General features: G+C 40.0%; 2 protein-coding genes across 4 annotated transcripts in view; one reads left to right on the top strand and one right to left on the bottom strand.

Moving 5' to 3' along the window:
- COG5 (component of oligomeric golgi complex 5) overlaps positions 1-5,465 on the bottom strand; it is a 193,272-nt gene extending 187,807 nt beyond the window's left edge. The window contains exons 1-5 of the mRNA XM_076328661.1: positions 5,387-5,465; positions 4,260-4,399; positions 3,424-3,481; positions 222-276; positions 52-121 (exon numbers count right to left, since the gene is read on the bottom strand). Coding sequence (XP_076184776.1) covers positions 52-121; positions 222-276; positions 3,424-3,481; positions 4,260-4,399; positions 5,387-5,453 — 390 coding nt within the window. The 5' untranslated portion in view covers positions 5,454-5,465. The remainder of the gene's footprint in view (positions 1-51; positions 122-221; positions 277-3,423; positions 3,482-4,259; positions 4,400-5,386) is intronic.
- A 61-nt stretch (positions 5,466-5,526) lies between these two features.
- The window catches only part of DUS4L (dihydrouridine synthase 4 like), a 42,172-nt gene continuing 27,680 nt past the window's right edge, over positions 5,527-20,018 (top strand). The window contains exons 1-7 of one of the 3 annotated variants that reach the window (XM_076328695.1): positions 5,527-5,580; positions 6,219-6,353; positions 6,600-6,721; positions 10,219-10,336; positions 11,792-11,914; positions 12,843-13,069; positions 14,681-17,138. In XM_076328695.1, coding sequence (XP_076184810.1) covers positions 6,244-6,353; positions 6,600-6,721; positions 10,219-10,336; positions 11,792-11,914; positions 12,843-13,069; positions 14,681-14,928 — 948 coding nt within the window. In that variant the 5' untranslated portion in view covers positions 5,527-5,580; positions 6,219-6,243 and the 3' untranslated portion in view covers positions 14,929-17,138. Of the gene's footprint in view, positions 5,622-6,218; positions 6,354-6,599; positions 6,722-10,218; positions 10,337-11,791; positions 11,915-12,842; positions 13,083-14,680; positions 17,139-20,018 lie in introns of those variants that run through there. The other 2 variants (XM_076328702.1, XM_076328728.1) reach the window with 2 other exon arrangements.

Raw genomic sequence — 20,018 nt, forward strand, 5'->3', positions numbered from 1 at the left:
AAAACACGTTCAAAAAGATTTTTAAAAAAATACATTTTTAATAGAACTTACTTGAAGTTTTGCTAGCTGAGCTGTGCGAGACACTATTTTGTTGTAGGGGTCAACAATTTTGACTCTAATTCTAAAAATAAGAAGAGAAATTTATTTATAGCAGTATTAATAAATAACTTGATAGAACAATTAAGAATTTATACTTTCTAATCGCGTAATGAATGGCATACCTATCAACAGTACTTTGTAGAGCACCAATTCTAGTCTGCATCATTTGGAGGACACCTGCAAAATAAAGCAGATTTTTACATGGAACACTTGTCAATTACAGAAAGAACTATTCTTCAAATCTTAGTAACTACTGCAGACTACTTTAGCATAAAAAAACCAGTTTCCCCCTTTACAACAAAGCATTCAAACAGATTGAAAAGAATAAAACACAGCACATTTGGAAATAAACCGAGCAGGTAATAGGTCACTTACTGAATGTTATGGAAAATGTATTGGTAAAGAACACAAACCTACAGAAGTATCACTCTGAAATTCATCATATGTTAAGTTTTAAATAATATTTAGAGCATGTTGCTTTCTAAGAGAATGATGATCAGGACTGCTGTTCAAAGGCATATAACCTGGTACAAACACCTGAACATGATATACAAAAATGGCACAACCTATTTAACACTATGTATTTAACATAGTGACTACAGTTCAGAGAAACCAACAAAGAGGACTGAGAAGATAACCAATTCTATTTCAAGGTTTTCTTCCTGTGCATAAGCATCTTTAGCAAAAAGTAAGGTATCAATGTCATTGTGAGGTCATCTAATTTAGATTACAAACAGAGCAAACTACCCTAATCATGTTTGTTCCAGATTAGTTTGGCAAAGCAGCACAAAGAAAGCCCACAAGCATGCTTGTTCTTTCCTTGTTAAATTGCAAACAAAGTAGTCACGGGTAGCAGTCATTTTTGCAATATGGAATCAGCCTGCTGAGAATTTAATTAAGTTACACAAACCCAGGCCTATGAAATTGTTTTTGTTCCAGTTATTGTTAGCATTCTCAAACATACTACATTTTTGTAAAGCCCTGTTTACAAGCATGTCATCATTAAATTGGATAAAACTGCAATATGATACAGTAAAATGGAAGATAAACATAACTACTGCTAATAGTTTTATTCAGCTTGTCCTGTACTGGGACTGTATCTCACGTATTTTGTGTAAATATGCCAACTCCCATCTTCTCCATATTTCAGAATTATTAACTTGGCTTAGTGACAGACTCGGGAGTTCTCTGACATTTATACATGGAATGGTAGGCATGCAATTCTCACACATCAGAGGATGAAGATATGAGATACAGTGAAAAGTTGGCAAAATAGGCTGAATTTTCTACTCTACATTGCAATTATGGGGGAGGGCCAGTAGCATGACATTGCTGCATCTATGACTCTGACATTGCTATAAAGCATACAGCAGTCCTCTTGCCAGAAGGCAGAATTAGGATGGGTGAAAAGGCAATCTACCCTCTTCATCTGCTGCATAAGATACAGGATGATACTATTTAGCCTATCTTGAGCTAACAAGTAGCTCAAGATATCTATTGAGCTACCTACAGACAGAAAAGAGTATGTATACCAGATCAGCGTACCATTAAAAAAGTGCACAGACCTAAAAAAGAAAGGACTCTACAAGCTGGGTATGTCAATTTGAAACGTTTAATGAGATTCACTTTCACACATCCAAATGATTTTGCATGCTGTGAATTAGCTCCATAATCTTCACTTGCTAACTTTCTTAATAAACATACCAAGAGCTATGTGTTTCTAACTTCATAATTAAAATTTCTATTGACATCCATCTTTTCTTTTTCTTATGAATCTTGACTCAGTATTTCTTCTACAGTGACCGTATATCACATGCAGCACAAGCAGGGCAGAGATAAGAAAGTTTTGCAAAACTTAAAACATCATCTTTGTGTGCATACACTTTTGATTTTCCTGGCAACTGCAGGGTGAAGTTTCTACTGATGTCTCAAGTACCATATACTTTCCAGGATTAGAACCTCTGCATGCTTCTCCTTCCCTCACACATAGAAAAGGCCTCTTAAAGAGCATAACCCTATGTAAATGGAAAAATTTCAACAAATTTGAGGTGCATTAGATTTTATTTTTACTTTGGGTTATTAGCTGTAAAACACGCATTATTTACCACGCCTGCCTTACAGAAATGTTTTATAACTGAAGAGTTGTTTTGAAGTACTTCATTCTTTCCTCAGAGCAATTTCAGGAAGGAATGCCTTCAGAAACAACCATGATTTCAGAAAACACAATTCCACTGAGCACAAATTGCTGAAGATCATGACTGGGAGGTATTTATCAATCACCAGATTGACTACAGATTCCTATCTACTTCTTATTTGGAGGATGAACGCAGATTCCAGTCTTCCTATGCTTAATTTTCCAACTGTTTAAAAAGCTATTCAGGAGCTACCATTGCTAGATTAAATAAGCATTTCTTTATTTTTATAGCTATATGCAAATGATAACAATCAAATACTGTATCCAACAAGTTCCAAAGACTAAGGAGATACTGTAACTGTCAGTAACCAGAAACTCTCTGGCTATGCCAAAACCTGGAAGCAGAAGAAGGAACAAAGATAAATTACTTAGCAAGTTAGAAAATGGAAGGGGAAAAGGGGATATGCTTGGATCCCATAGTATATGCAAATTAGCATGTTATAGAGGGAAATATCTTTCTGCACAAAAAAAAAACAAAACCATATGAATTTCCCAGCAAGTGACAAAGAGCAGAATGGCAGGTCTAATGACCTCCTGGCACAAGAACAATATACTGCATCCATTTTTCTATACAGATTCAATGGTTCTTAAGTAAGGCCTTTGAAAGTCAGCAGCTTGTGTTAAAATCCAGATCCCAAACAGTGGAATAACACAAAGGTATGTATTTAACTTAGTAACCCCTTACTAGGAAAAAAATATCTCAATGCAGTTAAGATGCGTTAAAGCCTCTTTGGTTAAGATTTGCAAACTTTGCAACACATGCATATGCAACATGCACAAACTTGGTACTTAGGGCAACAGATATCAGCTAATGTTGCAACAAAATTAGGCTTATTTAGAAGAAAATATTAAAAGGTCAAAAAGACTTGATTGCTAAAGTTGCTCAGAACTGATTATCAAAATACGTTTTCCTATAAAGTAGTTATTCCAGAGAAGTATCAGCCAAATCTTCTCCCTGGAGCTCCATCTACTGACACCAAAGAAAAGATGCCACATGTTACTTCTCAGAAGTAAGATCCATAGCCTTAACATTGGGGGCCAAAGTTGGCAGTGAATGACGTTCCCTGCACAGGTATTAAAAGTGCTTCCTCCATTGTAAGAAGTAGCAAACATAATATAACGGTATTTACCTTCCAGGGATTCAATTCCAGTTGCTTGGGCCAACAGGTCTTCATGTCTTGCAACAACCTTAAAAAAAACAGAATAGAGAAATCAACACAGAAAAACGGGGATGTGTGCCTGAAAGGAATAGTAACATATAGAATCATAGAATAGTTTGGGTTGGAAGGGACCTTTAAAGGTCATCTAGTCCAACCCCCTATCCCTACATTAGGTAGACACAGGAAAAAGCAGCCACACCTTAAAGATGAAAGGGTTTTCAGAACACGTTTTAATTCACAAAAGCGGCAAGCTCAGAACGAGACCAGGGTCAGTAACTGCAGCGTAGCTGACATCTTAAAGCCAGCAGAGCAATCACATTTCAACACACCTTCATATATAAGAATTGTAAATGTAAGCTTATAAATCACACAGTAATAATGTATATTCACATTTTTAATATTTTCTTTTCTATTTATGACATCTAGAAACCAGTTCCCAAAGAATTTACCAATTGCGGCAGGGAGGAAGCAGGTTTTGAAACTACACACAAACTTAGCATGTGTTCTCACTGCAAGGTCCACTGTGGATTTGTGGTGTCTGCATAGATTTTACGAAAAAGCCTTCTACTATCCAAACTGAAAAGCCTTTCTGAAGGTGTGGAGGTGTGTTAACATAGGTTATATTTGCCCAGCTAAAGCTAAGCCTTAGAGCTTAGGCTACTCTCCAGCACAGGATGAAAGATGCAAGTTAAATCACTCCCTATCTTCTCACAGTTGTCACCCCAAAACAGAGGCCAGCGTTTCTGATAGCTGACATGATCACTCAGAAAGAGTCAGGGTATATAACAGGTACGCTTTAAACTTACTTGTAAATGAAGCTCTTTATCCAACTGACTAATACCTTGGGCAAGTTTTGCTAGTTGCTCAGCTATCACAGCCTGATGGATGGACTGGGAAGTGTAAGCTTTCACATCAAAGTCTTCTCTGAAGAAGTCAGCATAACATTCTGAAAAAGACTTAGATTTTATCTTCATGCTTCAGAACAGTTAAATAATATCTATGGACCGAAAGCGTACAATTCTCTGACCTTCAATTTCTCCAAATGTAACAGCATATGTTCTCTACATCACATAATACAAATGAGACACCTATTTGAGAAGAGACCACAATCAAGAGAAACAAGTTTGGAGCCGATGACTGGGGGGGAAGGGGGTTGTAAATGGTGAAAAAGACACACATTTCTTTACTCCCCACAGCCTTTTCTTGAGTAGAATACACTAAAAAGTATCGCTACCTTCTTCTTCAAACTTTACAGTGTAACTAGGGTGAGGCTGTTGAGGTTGTACCCGTAATCAAACACACACCAGTCACCTTCAAATCGCTGAGGATCGAAGTGGCATGAGACACCACTTCATGAAATCATACCAGACTCTTACAACGGTATTGGTTTATAAAATACTAAATTAAGGAATGACACTGCAAGGATGATTTCAGATCAAGCAAGACCCGAGTTTCCAGGCAGCGCGTGCTAGTATTACCAAGCACCTTCGTCTCTCCTTTCAGTGCACTGTTTTGCCCCTTTAGGAGCAAGCGACCACAGGTGAACACGCCACCTCGCACGACCGCGCCATTAAGACCCCTCTGCCAGCAGCGGGAGGTCTCCTCCCCGAGGAGGGGAGCGCTCAGCTGGCGCGGCAGCACTCCTCCCCGGCGCCTGCCGTCCCTCTGCCGCCGAAACTTCCCGTGACTTCACAGCACGGGGGTTCACCGCCCTCCTCACCCCGTCCCCGAGCACCGGCGCCTCTCCCCCGGCTCTGCCCGCCCAGCCCAACGCCGCCCTCACGAAGGACCCTCCGCCTTCTCAGGGCCGCCCGCGGACGGCACCCCCGACGTGGTCCCGCCGGCGGGGGCGCGGCCGGGCGCGGCCGAGCTGCCCGCCCGCGCCGAGCCAGCGGCGCGCGGCCCCCCACCGCCGCCAGCGGCCGCGCCTCACCGTCCGCCAGCAGCTCGGCGAGGGCCGGGGCCGGGGCCGCGCCGCCGCCTGCCCCCGCCTCCTCCATGCTGGCAGGTGCTGGGAACCCGCGCGTCACTCCCGGGCGGCGGCGCGCGGCGATGATGGCGAAGGCGCGCGACGGAACGGGGCCGCCCCGCGAGCGGGCGGGCGGCGGCGGGGCGCTGGCGCACGTGGTGAGCGCGGGACCGGGCCTGGCGGAAGGCCGCAGCGAGAGGTGGCGGCAGCCGGGCGGGCTGTGGCGGTAGCGGCGCGGCGCTCCTCGGGCCGGCGCCTCCGGCACCCGGCAGGCACCGACTCGCGAGAGCGAGCTTAGGCCAGGGTGGTCGGGCCGCAGCCCCCGCCGTGCGGGGAGAGGCGGAGGGAGCTGGGCCTGTAGCGGGAGGACGAGAGACAGCGAGCTGAGGCTGAAGCAGGGGCGGTTCTCGCCGGACATGAGGAAAAACTTTTTCTGTCAGGCCTGTGGGACGGGGCGGGGGGGGCTGCCCCGAGCCCCTGCTCCGGCCTCGGAGGCGGCCCTGCGCTGAGGGGCTGGGCTGGAGACCTCCCTTCCAGCCTGAACGATCCGTACTGTGAGGAATGAAAACAGAACGGTATTACAGCGGGGTTATTACAAATGACAACGGGGCGCCCGGCGCAGGGCTGGTGTTCATAGCTGGTGGTGGCAAAAGGCTTGTTTCTGACACTGCAAGTGAGGGACTTCTTGCTTTTTGGTAAAGCATCCCACAAGTCCAGTTTAAGCTCTAATGCTTTGCTGCATGGACTATGAGAAACAGCTGAATTACTTACATGCAAACACTGTTTGTTTTTCCAGATGCTAAAAGCATTGTTAATTATACATGATTGGTGACATCGTAGAAACTAAACAATGCCAACTAAAAGATGTCATGGATTTGTTTCGTTCTGGGCAAGTTGTAAAAGTATGTGCCCCTATGGTCCGCTATTCAAAGTAAGTAACTGTCATGTCAACTGTTTTCAGTGTATTTTCTCTGAGGAAGTTTATCTTGACTGTAAAAACAGGGATGATTACCTTTTTTTCCTTTAATTATTTAAGACAGAGATAGACATGGGACATGTTTTATCTTATGATTATACTTGGACATCCCCACACTACTGTATGTCAGAACAGCATTTTAAAATATCTAATCAGAAAAATGTCTTTACTATTTATCCCTTAATTTTCATGTGTCTGCAGGTTGGCTTTCAGAACCTTGGTTAGGAAATACAGTTGCGATTTGTGTTACACACCAATGATAGTGGCAGCTGATTTTGTGAGATCTGCAGAAGCTAGAGACAGCGAGTTCACAACAAACAAAGGTATTTTTTTTAAGAAACCATTGCCTTGTCAGAATGTTTTATGATGTGATAAACCAAATTGGCCAAGTGAATGAAGTCTGTCGCACAACTTGACAACCGTTAACAGTTTTGGTATACCATATCTGAATGACTGTAAAACCATAGAAATACTCTAGGTGAGAGTAAGCACATTCCAGTGATAGTGTGTCAAATGAAATAGTGGAAAACCGTGTCTCCACCTGAAATCAGGGCCTCCAAACTGATTGAGATGTATGGTGTGTTGACCACACATAGCTGGCCAGCAGCTGTGCACCCACACAGCTGCTCACTCATTCCTCCTCCACCCCCCCAGCAGCACAGGGACAGAATAGGAAGAGCAAAAGCCAGAAAAACTGGGTTAAGATAAAGACAGCTTAATAAGTGAAGGAAAGGAGGAGAAAAAAACAAGTGATGCAAAGGCAATCACTTCCCACCTCACACCAGTAGACCAATGCCTAGCCAAGCAACGGCCACCCTGGAACACAATTTCCATGTCCCAACCCACTTTCTTCTTCCCCTACTGCTCCAGTTGTATTGCTGAGCTTGATGTTATTGTTATATGGTATGGAATATTCCTTGGGCCAGTTTGGGTCAGCTGTCCCAGCTGTATCCATTCCAAATTTCTTGCCCACCCCAATCTATTTGCTGGGGGCAGGGAGAGGCAGAGTGAAAAAAAGAGAAAGTTTTGACACTGTACAAGTACTGTGCAGCAATAGCCAAAACACTGGTGCATTATCAACACTGTTTTTGTCACAAAATCCAAAACACAGCACCATACAGGCTGCTATAAATAACCTTTAAATAAATTTAAAAATTAACTCCATCCCAGCCAGACCCAGTCAAGATGGTAGAAAGATTCTTTTCCCAGCAATTGCTGTTTCTTGTGTGTTTCAGAGACGAACGCTTACCTCATTGCCAGGAAAACACTACTGGTCTCTAACAAAAATAAGAGGGTTGCTTAAAGGCGAAAAAATTAACAGACCAGACATTGATACAGTGGAATCAAGGATTGATAAAAGAAGCAGGGTTTCAAATTAGCTGGAGTGGAAAGTGGAAGGGGCTGTTGGTGGACTCCTTGAGGTATTGAGAAGGTGATAAAAAGGAGCAAGAAGGCAAGAAGAGACCAGGAAGTTGAAGCATGGCAAGGGTTGATGGGGAGAAGCCAGGCTTTAGGCGTGGTGCAGAAACATAACCAGAACACGTACAAAAAGAAGGAATATAAGGAGTTGTAGAGACTCCTGGCTGTAAAGCAGAAGAGAAAAGTGGTATGAAATATGTGGGAAGAGGTGATAATAACAATATAGATCTGCTGGCATGAAGTGGCTGCAGTAGAAGAGTGTAACAAGGAACATACAAGCATAGGCTGCAACTGGAGGAATGAAGAGCGCACTGCTAATGTGCTCAGATCAGCGTGTAGGATCTATGAAGTGTGATGATTTAATCTATTCAGACCACTGAATTGGTGGTTTCATAAGTGTATATATAATAGCAGGGGAAGTATATTTCATTATTTTAGCACTGGCTGTTTACTATGGTGCATTATTCAAATAGAACAGTAACATAGAAAAATCACATTGGGAAGCACAGATAGACTCTCTTATTAGTAGAATCCAACTTTAAAAAAGCATGAATAATTCTTTGTGTGTAAAAATAAATTAGTAAGAATGTAATTGACAATATATATGGCTCAAAGGTCCACAGAGCAACTAGTTCCACTAGTTTGTTCCCTTTCAACTTACACTTCTGATCTACACAATGTCCTGCGGCATTGAAGTTCCACAGGTCAGATACATAGTGTATTCTGGGGGGTGCAGGAACAGGGAAAGAGGAAATTCCCCTTTATGCTGTAACTTTGCTGCCTGATAACAAGGGGTACAAAATGAAATGTTCTAGTGTTGTAAACAGTATCTTTTCCCTATTCACCTCTTTCATGCTGGCCTTAATTTTATAGGCCTCTAAAACATTCTGCCGCAGATAGCTTTGCCAAGATTATAGTATTTACTTCATTAGCATTTATGCTTTTAACAAGTAGCTCCACAACAGGTTGTGAAATTTTACTGTGGTTTTATGTTTAACTTGCTGGCTGTTTGGGGATTTTGTCTTCTAATTAGCGAAGTAGGTTTGGAGCCTACAATTGCAATTTCTGTTTTCCATTTTCTTTGGTGTTGACATTTCTTTGTTGTGTATTTCTAAAATAGATGTAGATGTTCTTTGTGGCTGCTGCTAAAAAATGTAATATGGCTAGACTCCATATTATTACTTAATGCTCAAATAAAAATTAGGAGCATGGGATTATTCCAAAGTATTAGCTGGAGTAATATAAATCTCTTCAGCTAGGGCACTGTCTTAAATGGACGCTGTTTTGAAAATAGGCAAGGGATTTTTTTTGCTTGCTGGATTTTTAGGTAATTTCTAGAAGTGTTTCAAATTGATTGAGAGGGTACTGCTGCCCTCTCTGACTTAAGCTCCACTACTTCAAGAACTACTTATTTTCCACTAAAATAGAAAAATCTTCAGAAGCACTTGTGGTCTTTTCAGTACCAGAAGAGCACTTGCTTTGTGCATTTGTTGGATCATCTCTTTCCATCAATGCTCAGATATCCCCCTTCCTCTTAACTGCAGCAATTGTTTATATGGAAAGTGAGTGCTAAGGCTGTTTGAGATATTTTTAGATGCCTTTAATGTAATGCAGTAGCTGTAAAAGAGGAGAGCATGTTCCAAATGACCACCTGGCTTTCTGCAGGGGCTTAGCAAATCACAAGTAGTTCAGCAGACCCAAGTTGAGGAGCACTGACACTTTGGTTTCCCACTTGAGACAAAGCTGCCTCTGCCCGCATGTTCTCATTCCAACTCTGCATATTGCATTGTGGATAAAAAACAGCCATGTTGGCACAGAAGAGGAAAAAGATGGGCTGGGATAAGGAAGGGCAAAGCTTGTGGGTTGTTTAGCTCCTTTCTGAAGGATTGGTTCCATAAGCAAGTTTCCCACCTGGCAAGACAGACAGCCGTGTGAGCACAGCAAAGGGGCAGCATGCAGATGAGAAGGGGCAGGCTAGGAGGCGAAGCATGAAGGCTGCTGAAAAATAGAGGATACTTGGTTTCATATATCATCTTTGTGAAAGATAAGCATCTGACCAATTTCGGTCAGAAAACATATGTTGAGCCAGCAACCATCTAGGACACATATGTATGTCTGAATTCCCACCTCTCTTGATAGACATACTCATTTAGTAACCACTGGTCAGCTACCTTTATTTGTGTGATCTAGGGCTCATAGAATTGCAAAATAGTTGAGTTTAGAAGGACCTCTGTAGGTCATGTTACCCAGCCCCCCTGCTCAAGCAGGGTCACCTAGAGCCGGTTGCCTGGGACCATGGCCAGACAGCTTTTCAGTATGTGAAAACCACTCAAAATTTAGAATTTCTTCTTTTTGCTTTCTGGGGTTTTTTAAATCTCTAAATATCTTTTCATTGGAGTAGGTGATCATCCACTGATTGTTCAGTTTGCTGCTAAAGAAGCACAGGTTTTGTGTGATGCTGCCCGTATCGTCTGTCCTTTTGCAGATGGAATAGACCTAAACTGTGGCTGTCCTCAGAGGTAAAGTTTTGAAAAAGCTGGTGAAATAATGATGAAATAATTTGAGAATAAAGAATGCTGGTCTTCATTTTCATAGTAATTTCTGTCTTAACTTGAAAATAGACTTCGAGAGAGAAACAGCTTTTCAACATGTCAGAAATGTCTATGGGGCAAGACACTGTTCTGAATGTTCTGAGATGCCTGTCACCATGGTGAGACTGGGAAAACCAGGTGTATTTGCCAACTTGCCTTTTTTCATTTCTGAGATATTGAGTGTTGGCTCAGAAGTGAAGTGTCCGTCCCTTCTCAACAGCTGTTAAGTATGCATTACCAAAAAGAGCTTGCTGCAAATAATTTGGAGAGTGTTTTGAGAAATGATGTGGCAATTCCCAACATAACAAGGCAAGTCCCTGATGTCTCAGACTTCTGCAAGTGAAGGATAGTCTCTAAAATATAATTATACAGATTATATTATTCAGGAAGTGCTGAAAAGAATTTTTCCATCTTTTATTAGGTTTATAAGTACAGTGAATTAGTGATCTACTCACTTTAAAGATTTTGTCTTGACAGTGAAACAGAGTAGTAATGCACAAATGAAGATTCTTGCTAACTGGTTCAGTTGAGAACCATTTATTACATGCTAGTCAGGCAGTCTTTCTAAGTGAAGACCTCAAAAATAAATGTAGGAAAGCAAAAGATAATATTATGGTGCAAATACTTAATTTGTCTATTATAATTAGGTTGTTTTGACTTAAAATTATAGTATTTGAGGAAACTCTTTTGTGGAGAGATCTGAGACTTTGGAATGGAAGTGTATTTTTTTTTCTAAGCTAACTACGGTTAAGTATGCCAAACTGTAAGTTCCTTTTAGGCCAAAAATATACGCTTACATTTGAATCCTTTGTTTCTTGTGCGTGCTGGTTTCAAAATAACAAAACTTTGTGCACTTAATCTGCTTTGATAAGAAAAATTATTTAAGAAAAAAACTGCTGCTGCTAAGTGGAAGCAAAGGTTATTTCCTGCCAAACAAAATAAAGTGTTTTGCAGTTGAGGGAAAACAGAATATTACTGAAATCATATCCTTACTTGCACTTCAAAAATCTTCCTTTGCAATCCAAAGTCATTTTCTGTTTAGAAGAAATCCATGACCCAATGGAAGTGAAAACATCAAACTGTTTATTTTATGTATGATCTAAATCATTGTTGATTAAATGTTAATCCTTGTGAGTCCATTTTGTGGACAGAAAATTGAACTGGAAGAGGTTAGTGACTTGTCCAAAGTTCTAACAGCACAATGGAGGCTGAACCAGGATCTAAAAGCTGGTGTCAAACTGCAAACGAATCGTCAGTCTACAGCCAGTACTCTGTTTACTCAACCACACATTCTAAAGGTCATAAGGAAAGAAAGATGTATTTGACTGAAATTGATCTGCATTTTCTCAAATGTAGAATACGAGTGTTCTTTTTCTTTTGAAGATGGGCGATGGCAGAAGGTTATGGTGCTTGCTTAATAAATAAACCAGAACTAGTTCGAGATATGGTGAGACATGTACGGAATCAGATTGACAACCCTAGGTTTTCAGTATCTATTAAAATAAGGTAGGTCTAACTTAAGTGCTGTTTGTGGTACATGGAATTTTTTTTTTAAAGAAACATGTTAGTGTAATAGTTACACTATGATATATGTAATTCTGTTAATGTAATATTACACATTATAATAATTTCCTTACATGTGAAGACTACTGAGATTTTTGACCCCAGATGGTGAAAGAATATCTGGGGCAAGTAATCCCAAACTTAGATAGTAGAACCAGCACAGCCTTTGACTACTTACCCAGATAACATACTGGATGCTGGGAGTTTTCTTGCAATCCAAATGACATGAAAGTACAAGTTAAAAAATCTAGGGTTCCACGAAAGAAAAGCAATGCATAGTCTGTATCATCACAAGCATTTACTTTGTGAGCTGTTGGAGGCCAGAGCCACAGTTGCTGTTGGCTATAAAGGGAAGGGGAACAAAACTGGGAACTGGTCCCCACAGCTGCTGTAAGGAACACATCCTGCTTCCCTTCATCACTTTCTAAACTTCTGTAAACTGTTGCTTTGCATTGCTTTGTACCACTTCATCTGCTATTTATCCACACATCCCATGTGGCTTTTGCATATTTGTCAGTTAAGTTTCAGGAAAGGGGAACTATTATAAATTGGAATTTTTTCCAGAAAATATACAAAATAGTGATGTTTATTTTAGAATCTTTTGGGCACCCTTGCTCAATCTCTATAAAATTTACCATGTATATTTCAGAAATGTGATATAATTGGGAAATGCTAAATTAAATAGTAGTTTCAATACATTAAACTCATATGTCTTTATTTAAAAAAACCCCTCTTTATCTTCCAACAGTAGTCTTTTATTTATTTATACTGTTATTTATACAAATCCATGGTAACTCCTCCTTATGGAGGGGGGCTTTTTATACAGTTCAGGTAACTTACTATCTAATGTTTTCATTCCTTGGAATTTTAGGATCCATGAGGACTTAAAAAGAACAGTTGACCTGTGTCAAAAAGCTGAAGCAACTGGAGTTTCATGGATTACAGTACACGGGAGAAGTGTAGAAGAAAGACATCAGCCTGTACATTATGATGCAATTAAAATAATTAAACAAAGCATGTCTATACCTATTGTGGCTAATGGAGACATTAAAACTTTAGAAGATGCTGAAAATGTTCATCACTTGACAGGAGCAGATGGTAAGATTAAGCATACTCTATTTTCTAAGTAAACTTATGAAACAGATTTCAAAGTATTTATTTTGGCTGTAAGTAGGACATGATTTGAGTGCTTTTCACTCTCTGAGGAGACAAATGAAAGAGGATGTTTTAGATGCCTTATAAACTCATAAACAGAATCACTTGTAATCATCAGAGCACTAGAGCACTGTTATTCAAAGCCACAAATAATGATTTCTGAGACAAATTACAAAAGCTCGTTGCTTAATTATGCTATCTCATCACTCAGTAGTGGAGTTCAGGGGCACCTTCAGACATTCATTCTGTCTCCTTTATGGAGCTGATCATCTTTTAAAGAACTGTAAACTTCCACTTGGAAATCTCTACTTCCTGCACACAGGAGCAGATTTCTTACAGTAAGAATATGGCAGGAAAAGGAAATATTGTTAAGCCAGATACTTAACAGTTACGATGGTTAGCTTCAAGGACACAGTGAAGCATTGCACTCCTAGATCAGTATGTATTTACCTTGTCTTACACTTCAATGGTAAAATTTTGGGGTACAGGATTGCCCTGCAGTTAGATAGTCACAATAGATTCCTGCAACTGTCTATGGTTTCAAGACAATATGGAAATTCAGTATATGTTTTGAAGAGCTGATCTGTATCTACATACTTTGGATCTCAAAGCTAGAGAATAACAGGACAGAGAACAGTAGCTAGTGTCATAAGGAAAAGTTCATGTGGCAGGTTTCTTTTGACACTATTGATGTTTAATAGCAACAACAAAAACTACTTGAACCAAACTGCCATGCTGCTACAGTGACTTCCCCCCCAAATACAAAGCAGTAAGGAAGTACATAACAGAAAAGAATGTTCTCATAGCCCAGCTGACCTTCTTCAATAGCAAAAATGTAAAGCATCAGGCTTTTTCTGTTGCTTGTTTTGCATCAGGCAAAATAAATTTGTCATATTTGATCATCCTATTTTTTAAGAAGAGACTAAGTGTGATAGATTATATGTTGACAGTGCAGGAAAACAGAATTCCTTAATTGCAGAAAAATTAAAATAGAACTTGTATGGGTTTATCTGACAATTTGAGATTATAGTTGCAAATACACTGGCTTGTTCAGAAAGATTTACTGCAGACCAAGAGCCCTGAGATTTATATAATTGAGACATTGAGCTCCTACTGGAAGAAAGATTCTAGGTCAGCAAATCAGCTGAGTTGCACTAAAAATGACTAAATTTAGCATATTGCTACTCTTATGTGTTTCCATCATAATTTTATGTTAAAAAGACAGGCTTGTATGTGTGTAACAAATAAAATACTGTTGAATTGCAGTTTAAAAAGCAGGGAAGAAAGGCTTCTGTGTCCTGTGTTTCGTTTCAAAATTTCTGGAAGGATACATCATCCAGTTGAATGTGTTGACAGGTGTTGTAGGTACTCTGAGGTTTGGGTTGTTAAATAGATTTCTCTGGTGTAGCTATAATGCTCGTCCTTGTTCTCCCATTACTTGTCTGTAGGCTTTGGGTGGTTGTCCTAAGGGGTGCTATACAAAATCTATAGGAAGATTTAATGTAAAATTTAAACTAGATAATGTAACTTACTGCTTTAATTTCTGATTTGAAGGTATAATGGTGGCTCGAGGACTCTTAGCAAATCCGGCTATGTTTGCAGGATATGAAGAGACACCTCTGAGGTGCATCCAGGACTGGGTTGACATTGCTCTTGAGCATGGAACTCCTTTTACGTGTTTTCACCACCACTTAATGTACATGATGGAACGGATAACTTCAAAACAAGAAAAAAAAGTTTTTAATGTTTTATCAAGTACCTCAGCCGTACTAGATTATCTGAATGACCATTATGGTGTGTGATAACTGAAAGTATTTTAGTTGTACGTAAACTTGTATCTTGCAATTGTCGATACATTGTTGAAGTTTTAATTGGGTTCCTACCGTTTAGTCACATTCATATATTGCGTAAGTATTTTCAACATAGCGTAACATTATGATCAGGGTGATACTTTATATTTTTAGTATTTTTATGTCAGCATTTTTCACTCCAGAAAATATTCCAGATTCCACAAATGTGGAATTCTATTTACAATGCATTACTACACAGAGGGTTGATTATTGTAAGACTCCAGTAATTTATTTTTTCACCAGACAATTGCTTACAGCAATATGTTTGCAAAATTAGGGCCTTTCTTACATGAAACCTCCTAAAATCAGAAGGACTACTCATAAATAATACCAAGAATTCCAGACCAAAAGAATATAAGGGGAGCAATTATAGAAGTTTTTGCTTTAACTGTCATAAGCTGTACTTTTAAATTTGAGTAGATTTTTCAGGCTTAAAGACTGTGAGGCCTTGAATCCCAGCATAGTATCATCAATTAAATTAGATGTTCCTTTTGCAGACTAAAACTTTCTAAACTTACTTACAACTCAGAAAAATTCCACACTTCATATAGTGAAAGAAACCTGGAATAGATAAACGATAACGGAAAGAAGGAAAGAGTAAAGTGAAGAGATAGTTTAAACTAAGTACAAACTTAGCTGAATCTAAAATACAAGACTTGAAAGTTCAATCTAACTAAATTCAGTTTTGTTTATCTACTGTATAATAATTATATAAAAGATTAAATCCCTGTCATCTACCAAAACAGAACTTTATAGGTCAAAGAAAAGCTGACAGATTCCCTCAGTGGGGCTCTTGCAGTCCTTTCTGCCTGCTGGCATGTTGTTTATCAAAGCATGACAGCCACTTGGCTTTGAATCTTTGTATAGGAGGGAAATAGTGAAAATTGGAACAAGATAATAACATTACACACCAGCTGCATTTGTTCTGCAAGGGAGATTTCACAAATCTGTGCAGTACAATTATTTGTAATCAAATAATTTGTTTTCTTTATATGTTTACACAGAAATTCATACCAGAAATTGCTTAGTTTTCTGACTCTGATACTTCTGTGAATATACAAGTGAATAGTTCTAAATTTTCTAAATAAATTACTTGGTTTTGTATACATTTTTTTTTTTTATTACACTATAAGCTGTGACAACCTGGGGGAGGGGAGGTTGCTTTTGATGCTACTCCCCAAATCTTTTAATTGTTTAGATACCTGAATTCTCACAATTTTTTTTAATGCGATCAAGTCTAGTTCACTGTTTGAGACAGCAAAGTTACGTAACTCTTCTGATATGGTCACCTTCCTGATGTGTTAACAAATGGAAAACTACAGACACACTTTGCTATCCTAGGCTAATTGAGACAATCTCTACAACCTTTTTTGGTGCTATAGGTTCTCCATTCCTTTAGACAACTATTTTTTTTTACTCTTCTGGATTGTAATGTTTTCTTGACATTGGATGAGCACAATTATGTATAGCATTCCAGGTAAAACACCAGCAATGTCTTCTGCAGTTAATACTTCTGTTTCTAATGCCTCATTTTTCCTCAACTAATATTCATCATGTAATTTATGAGCTCCCAGTTTTACAGCAAAAGTTCTTATTTCCCAACTGCATGACATTGTACTGCTGAATTTTCAGTCTCAAGTTCATGCAACTATAGTGCAATACTCTCCTCAGTTCTGAAAATGCCTCCAGCCTTCTGCATCAAAATTAAAAAGTAAAACTATACAACTGAATTGTAGAAGAAAGGGATTCTTGAAAGTGTTAACCAAGCCTCATGTTAGCATTTTCTTAAGATTTTTATGATTTGGCAAGCAACTATTATTTGCTGTGAACTGTCCCATTAGCCACAAGGAGCAGAGAAGAAAAAGTTATTTATTATAATCAAATAACATAAATGCAAGGCTTTTTTTGTGTGTGTGTGTGTAATAATGGGGAAATTGAATTTTAGAGGACTTGAAATACCTTGACCTATTTAGGAACTGAATAGTTGATGATTTTGAAGGCAGCAGTTGTTGTGCCTGTGTGAGATCAATCATAGAGATTTCTGCCTGAAGTACAAGACCTAGGTTGCTGTTAATATCGCTACTAATTAAGGAGTGCTTGATCTGGCCAATTATGCATCATAAAAGTCAATGGAAGTTTATCATCCCTTTTTGAGGGTGAAATGAATTGTACACCTTCTTCCCTTGTGAATTTTGTATGCATCTGAACACACTCCACTGTGTTGACATAGAATAAACTGCAAAACTGGAGTCTTAAAGCCAAACTCTGAACAGCCGTACTGTTCAAATAGACATAAATTGCTAAAGATGGGAGTTAGTTATTTAACTCCCAGTGTTGTTTTAGAATATGGTCATATTTCTCAATGTAAGTAATTTGAATATGGGAAAATTTACTCATCTCCAGTTTAAAGCCACTAGATATATTCCTTCCCTGTATATGTTACTTGTAACATCACCAGGTACTCAGTCTTTCTATTTTCTAATGTTCAAATTTTTAAGAGTTACTCTGCAAGTAACATAACATATGCAGCTTTGTTTCCTATTTTAGGTCCTTTGCCTCCTGTAACTGATCCAGCTCTTTATTTTAAGCCACCCTGCCCAACAATGCCATATTCTCATAATACCTATACTTTCTTGCAACTTTTACCCTGCTGCAGTAACCCCAGCTCCCTCACGCAGCCTATACAATCCCATTTTCTCTATTCTCTACTGTTGTTTCTTAGGTCTCTTCTCTGTCTTGGGTTGATGGCTGGGCAAATGCAGTGTGTGATGATGAGACAGCTGTCGTACAAGCCAAACTAGAATGGAACAAGTTTGAACTTTCTCTTTGCCTTTCTTTCAGCAGAGAATTAGATTTCTGTCCTCTAACCAGCTGCTAATACACCGGCATTTCATATTTCTACTTCTGAATGCTTTGTCACCTTACTGGTGGGAGGAGAAGGTATTTCTTTAACGGTAATGTTTTAAGGTTCACAAGTTTTTTTCCTAAAGCAGCCAGCCATTAGATATATTGTATGGCATCATATTTATCACACTGTGGTTCACTGTAAGATAGGCAGCCTTAGATCAACAACCCAGACTTCTACAACTTCAGTTAGAATACCTTTCTGAGATCTTACGAAGCCCCTGAAGTGAAAAAGCAGGCTCGGAGTCTGGCAGCAGGGATGTGCAAATATAGTCCTGTAAGTATGAGGCTAGGCTATTGGGAGGGCAGCTTACAGTGCTAGTAAGAGGTGAGTAAGCAGCTCAGAAATGGAAACTGCTCTGGAGTTAAAGGAGAGAAAGTCTTTAATAACATTTTAACAGCTTAAATAAAGTATAATGGCTGTAGGCAAATAGGTAAAATGTAATAACCAGGACACCCTAAGAGGTTATGTTTTGTCTATGCTTCTGATTAAATATGTTTATGAAAACATGTTAGAAATACTTCTTAAAACCCAGGCTGTTTCTACTGTGGCGATTGGATTGAAATGGCTGGTTGTATCGCTCTCCAATATTTGTTATGCATAAACAATTATTTGGGATGTAACCTTTCATCCAGACATTGCTTGGCAGCAGCTAGGAAAATGTTAACACACTGGCTCCATCCCCACGCCACAGACCTGGGAAATTTTTAAGTGTAAACAATTTCAGATCGTGAGCAGCTGCAAACAACTCTGCTCAAAACCGCTTATGCAAGAACTTCCTACCCATTTCAGTTTGAATGGATTAGAGTAACAAAGAACTGCTATTCACAGCATTTAATCTGACTCATTTTGATGGAAATTAGTTGGGACAGAATTCTCAAAAGCAGGTGGCTGTGTCAAGAGGGCTGGTGATGCCCAGCTAGACAAGGTAACCTCTTCCACCAGCAGCACCTCAGGATCTGTTAGGGCTGCAGGCAAGTCAATAAGCTGCTGAGTGGGCCATGGCCTGAGCTAACTGAACAGGGTGCGGAAAACTCCTGGATATGACAAGTGAAATTGCTGAACGTGACATACAACAGTGTGAGAAGCTGGCAAAAGCTGCAGATAGCGCTGGGAGGGATGGCTGGATTTCACTGGTGGTTAAGGGGGAGTTACGTGAAAAACAACTGAACTACACAGATAACTGGAGAGTAGTTTTGAGGGTCCTTTCGGGCCAAGAGTGCCCGATAACCATATCAGTACCTCAGTAACACCACGTAAGGCCAAGACTGCCCAAGTAACAGTATCAGAAATACTGGGTGTGGGTACAGATACAGCAAAACTAGGAACGGAAAAGTGATTAGGGGAGGTTTATGCAAGGGCAAAGAGGGGAAGTTACAAGGGTGGCAAAGGAGATGGTCAAGAAATGGGAAAATGGGTACCAAGGTATGGAAACAATGTGCTTGGAGCCTCGCTATGCTGATAAAACGCACTGCACAGGACAGTAGGATAGAACAGGATTTTCTGAAGGAATATTGTTTCATTCATGAGGTCCAAACAGACCTGTTTGACACTGAGGCTGTTGTTTGGTTGTTATTTGTGGTGTCTTTATGAATACTGGGCCTATTTTCCTTGAGAAAACAGATTTACAGGATCTTAATACATTAAGGTAGTGTAACACATGGGGGGCATGGATGGACGGACACAGTATTTCAACTGAACTTCAGAAACTAATGAGCGTGCTAGAGAGCAGAGTTGAAGTCCCTGATCAAATAAGCTTGAATCATGGACTGGTGGGATGATCACAGCAAGATTCTGCAGCAAAATGCTTACAACCATTGCCTGAATGTGAAAAAGATACTAATTTTAACCTTTCTCAACGTGTTGATCCTTGCATTTTCCGAGAGAGCTGTGGTCCCTTAGTAAATTCACGCCTACCGTCAGACTCGGCTTTCCAGCTGCCCTACGCAAACCCCTCAGCAGTCGTTACTGCACGTCTCCCCCCGGGCCCTCTGCCAGAGCCCGGGAAGCCGGGGCGGTAGCCAAGGATGGCCTCTGGGAAGGGAGGAGGACGGCGGAGAGCCTCCAGCTCCACCAGGGTAGGACCAGAGGGGACCCTTCCCTCGGGCCTGCCCGCACCTTTCCCCTGCTGGGACGG

The sequence above is a fragment of the Aptenodytes patagonicus genome, chromosome 1, assembly GCF_965638725.1.
Source record: "Aptenodytes patagonicus chromosome 1, bAptPat1.pri.cur, whole genome shotgun sequence".
Lineage (NCBI taxonomy): Eukaryota > Metazoa > Chordata > Aves > Sphenisciformes > Spheniscidae > Aptenodytes > Aptenodytes patagonicus.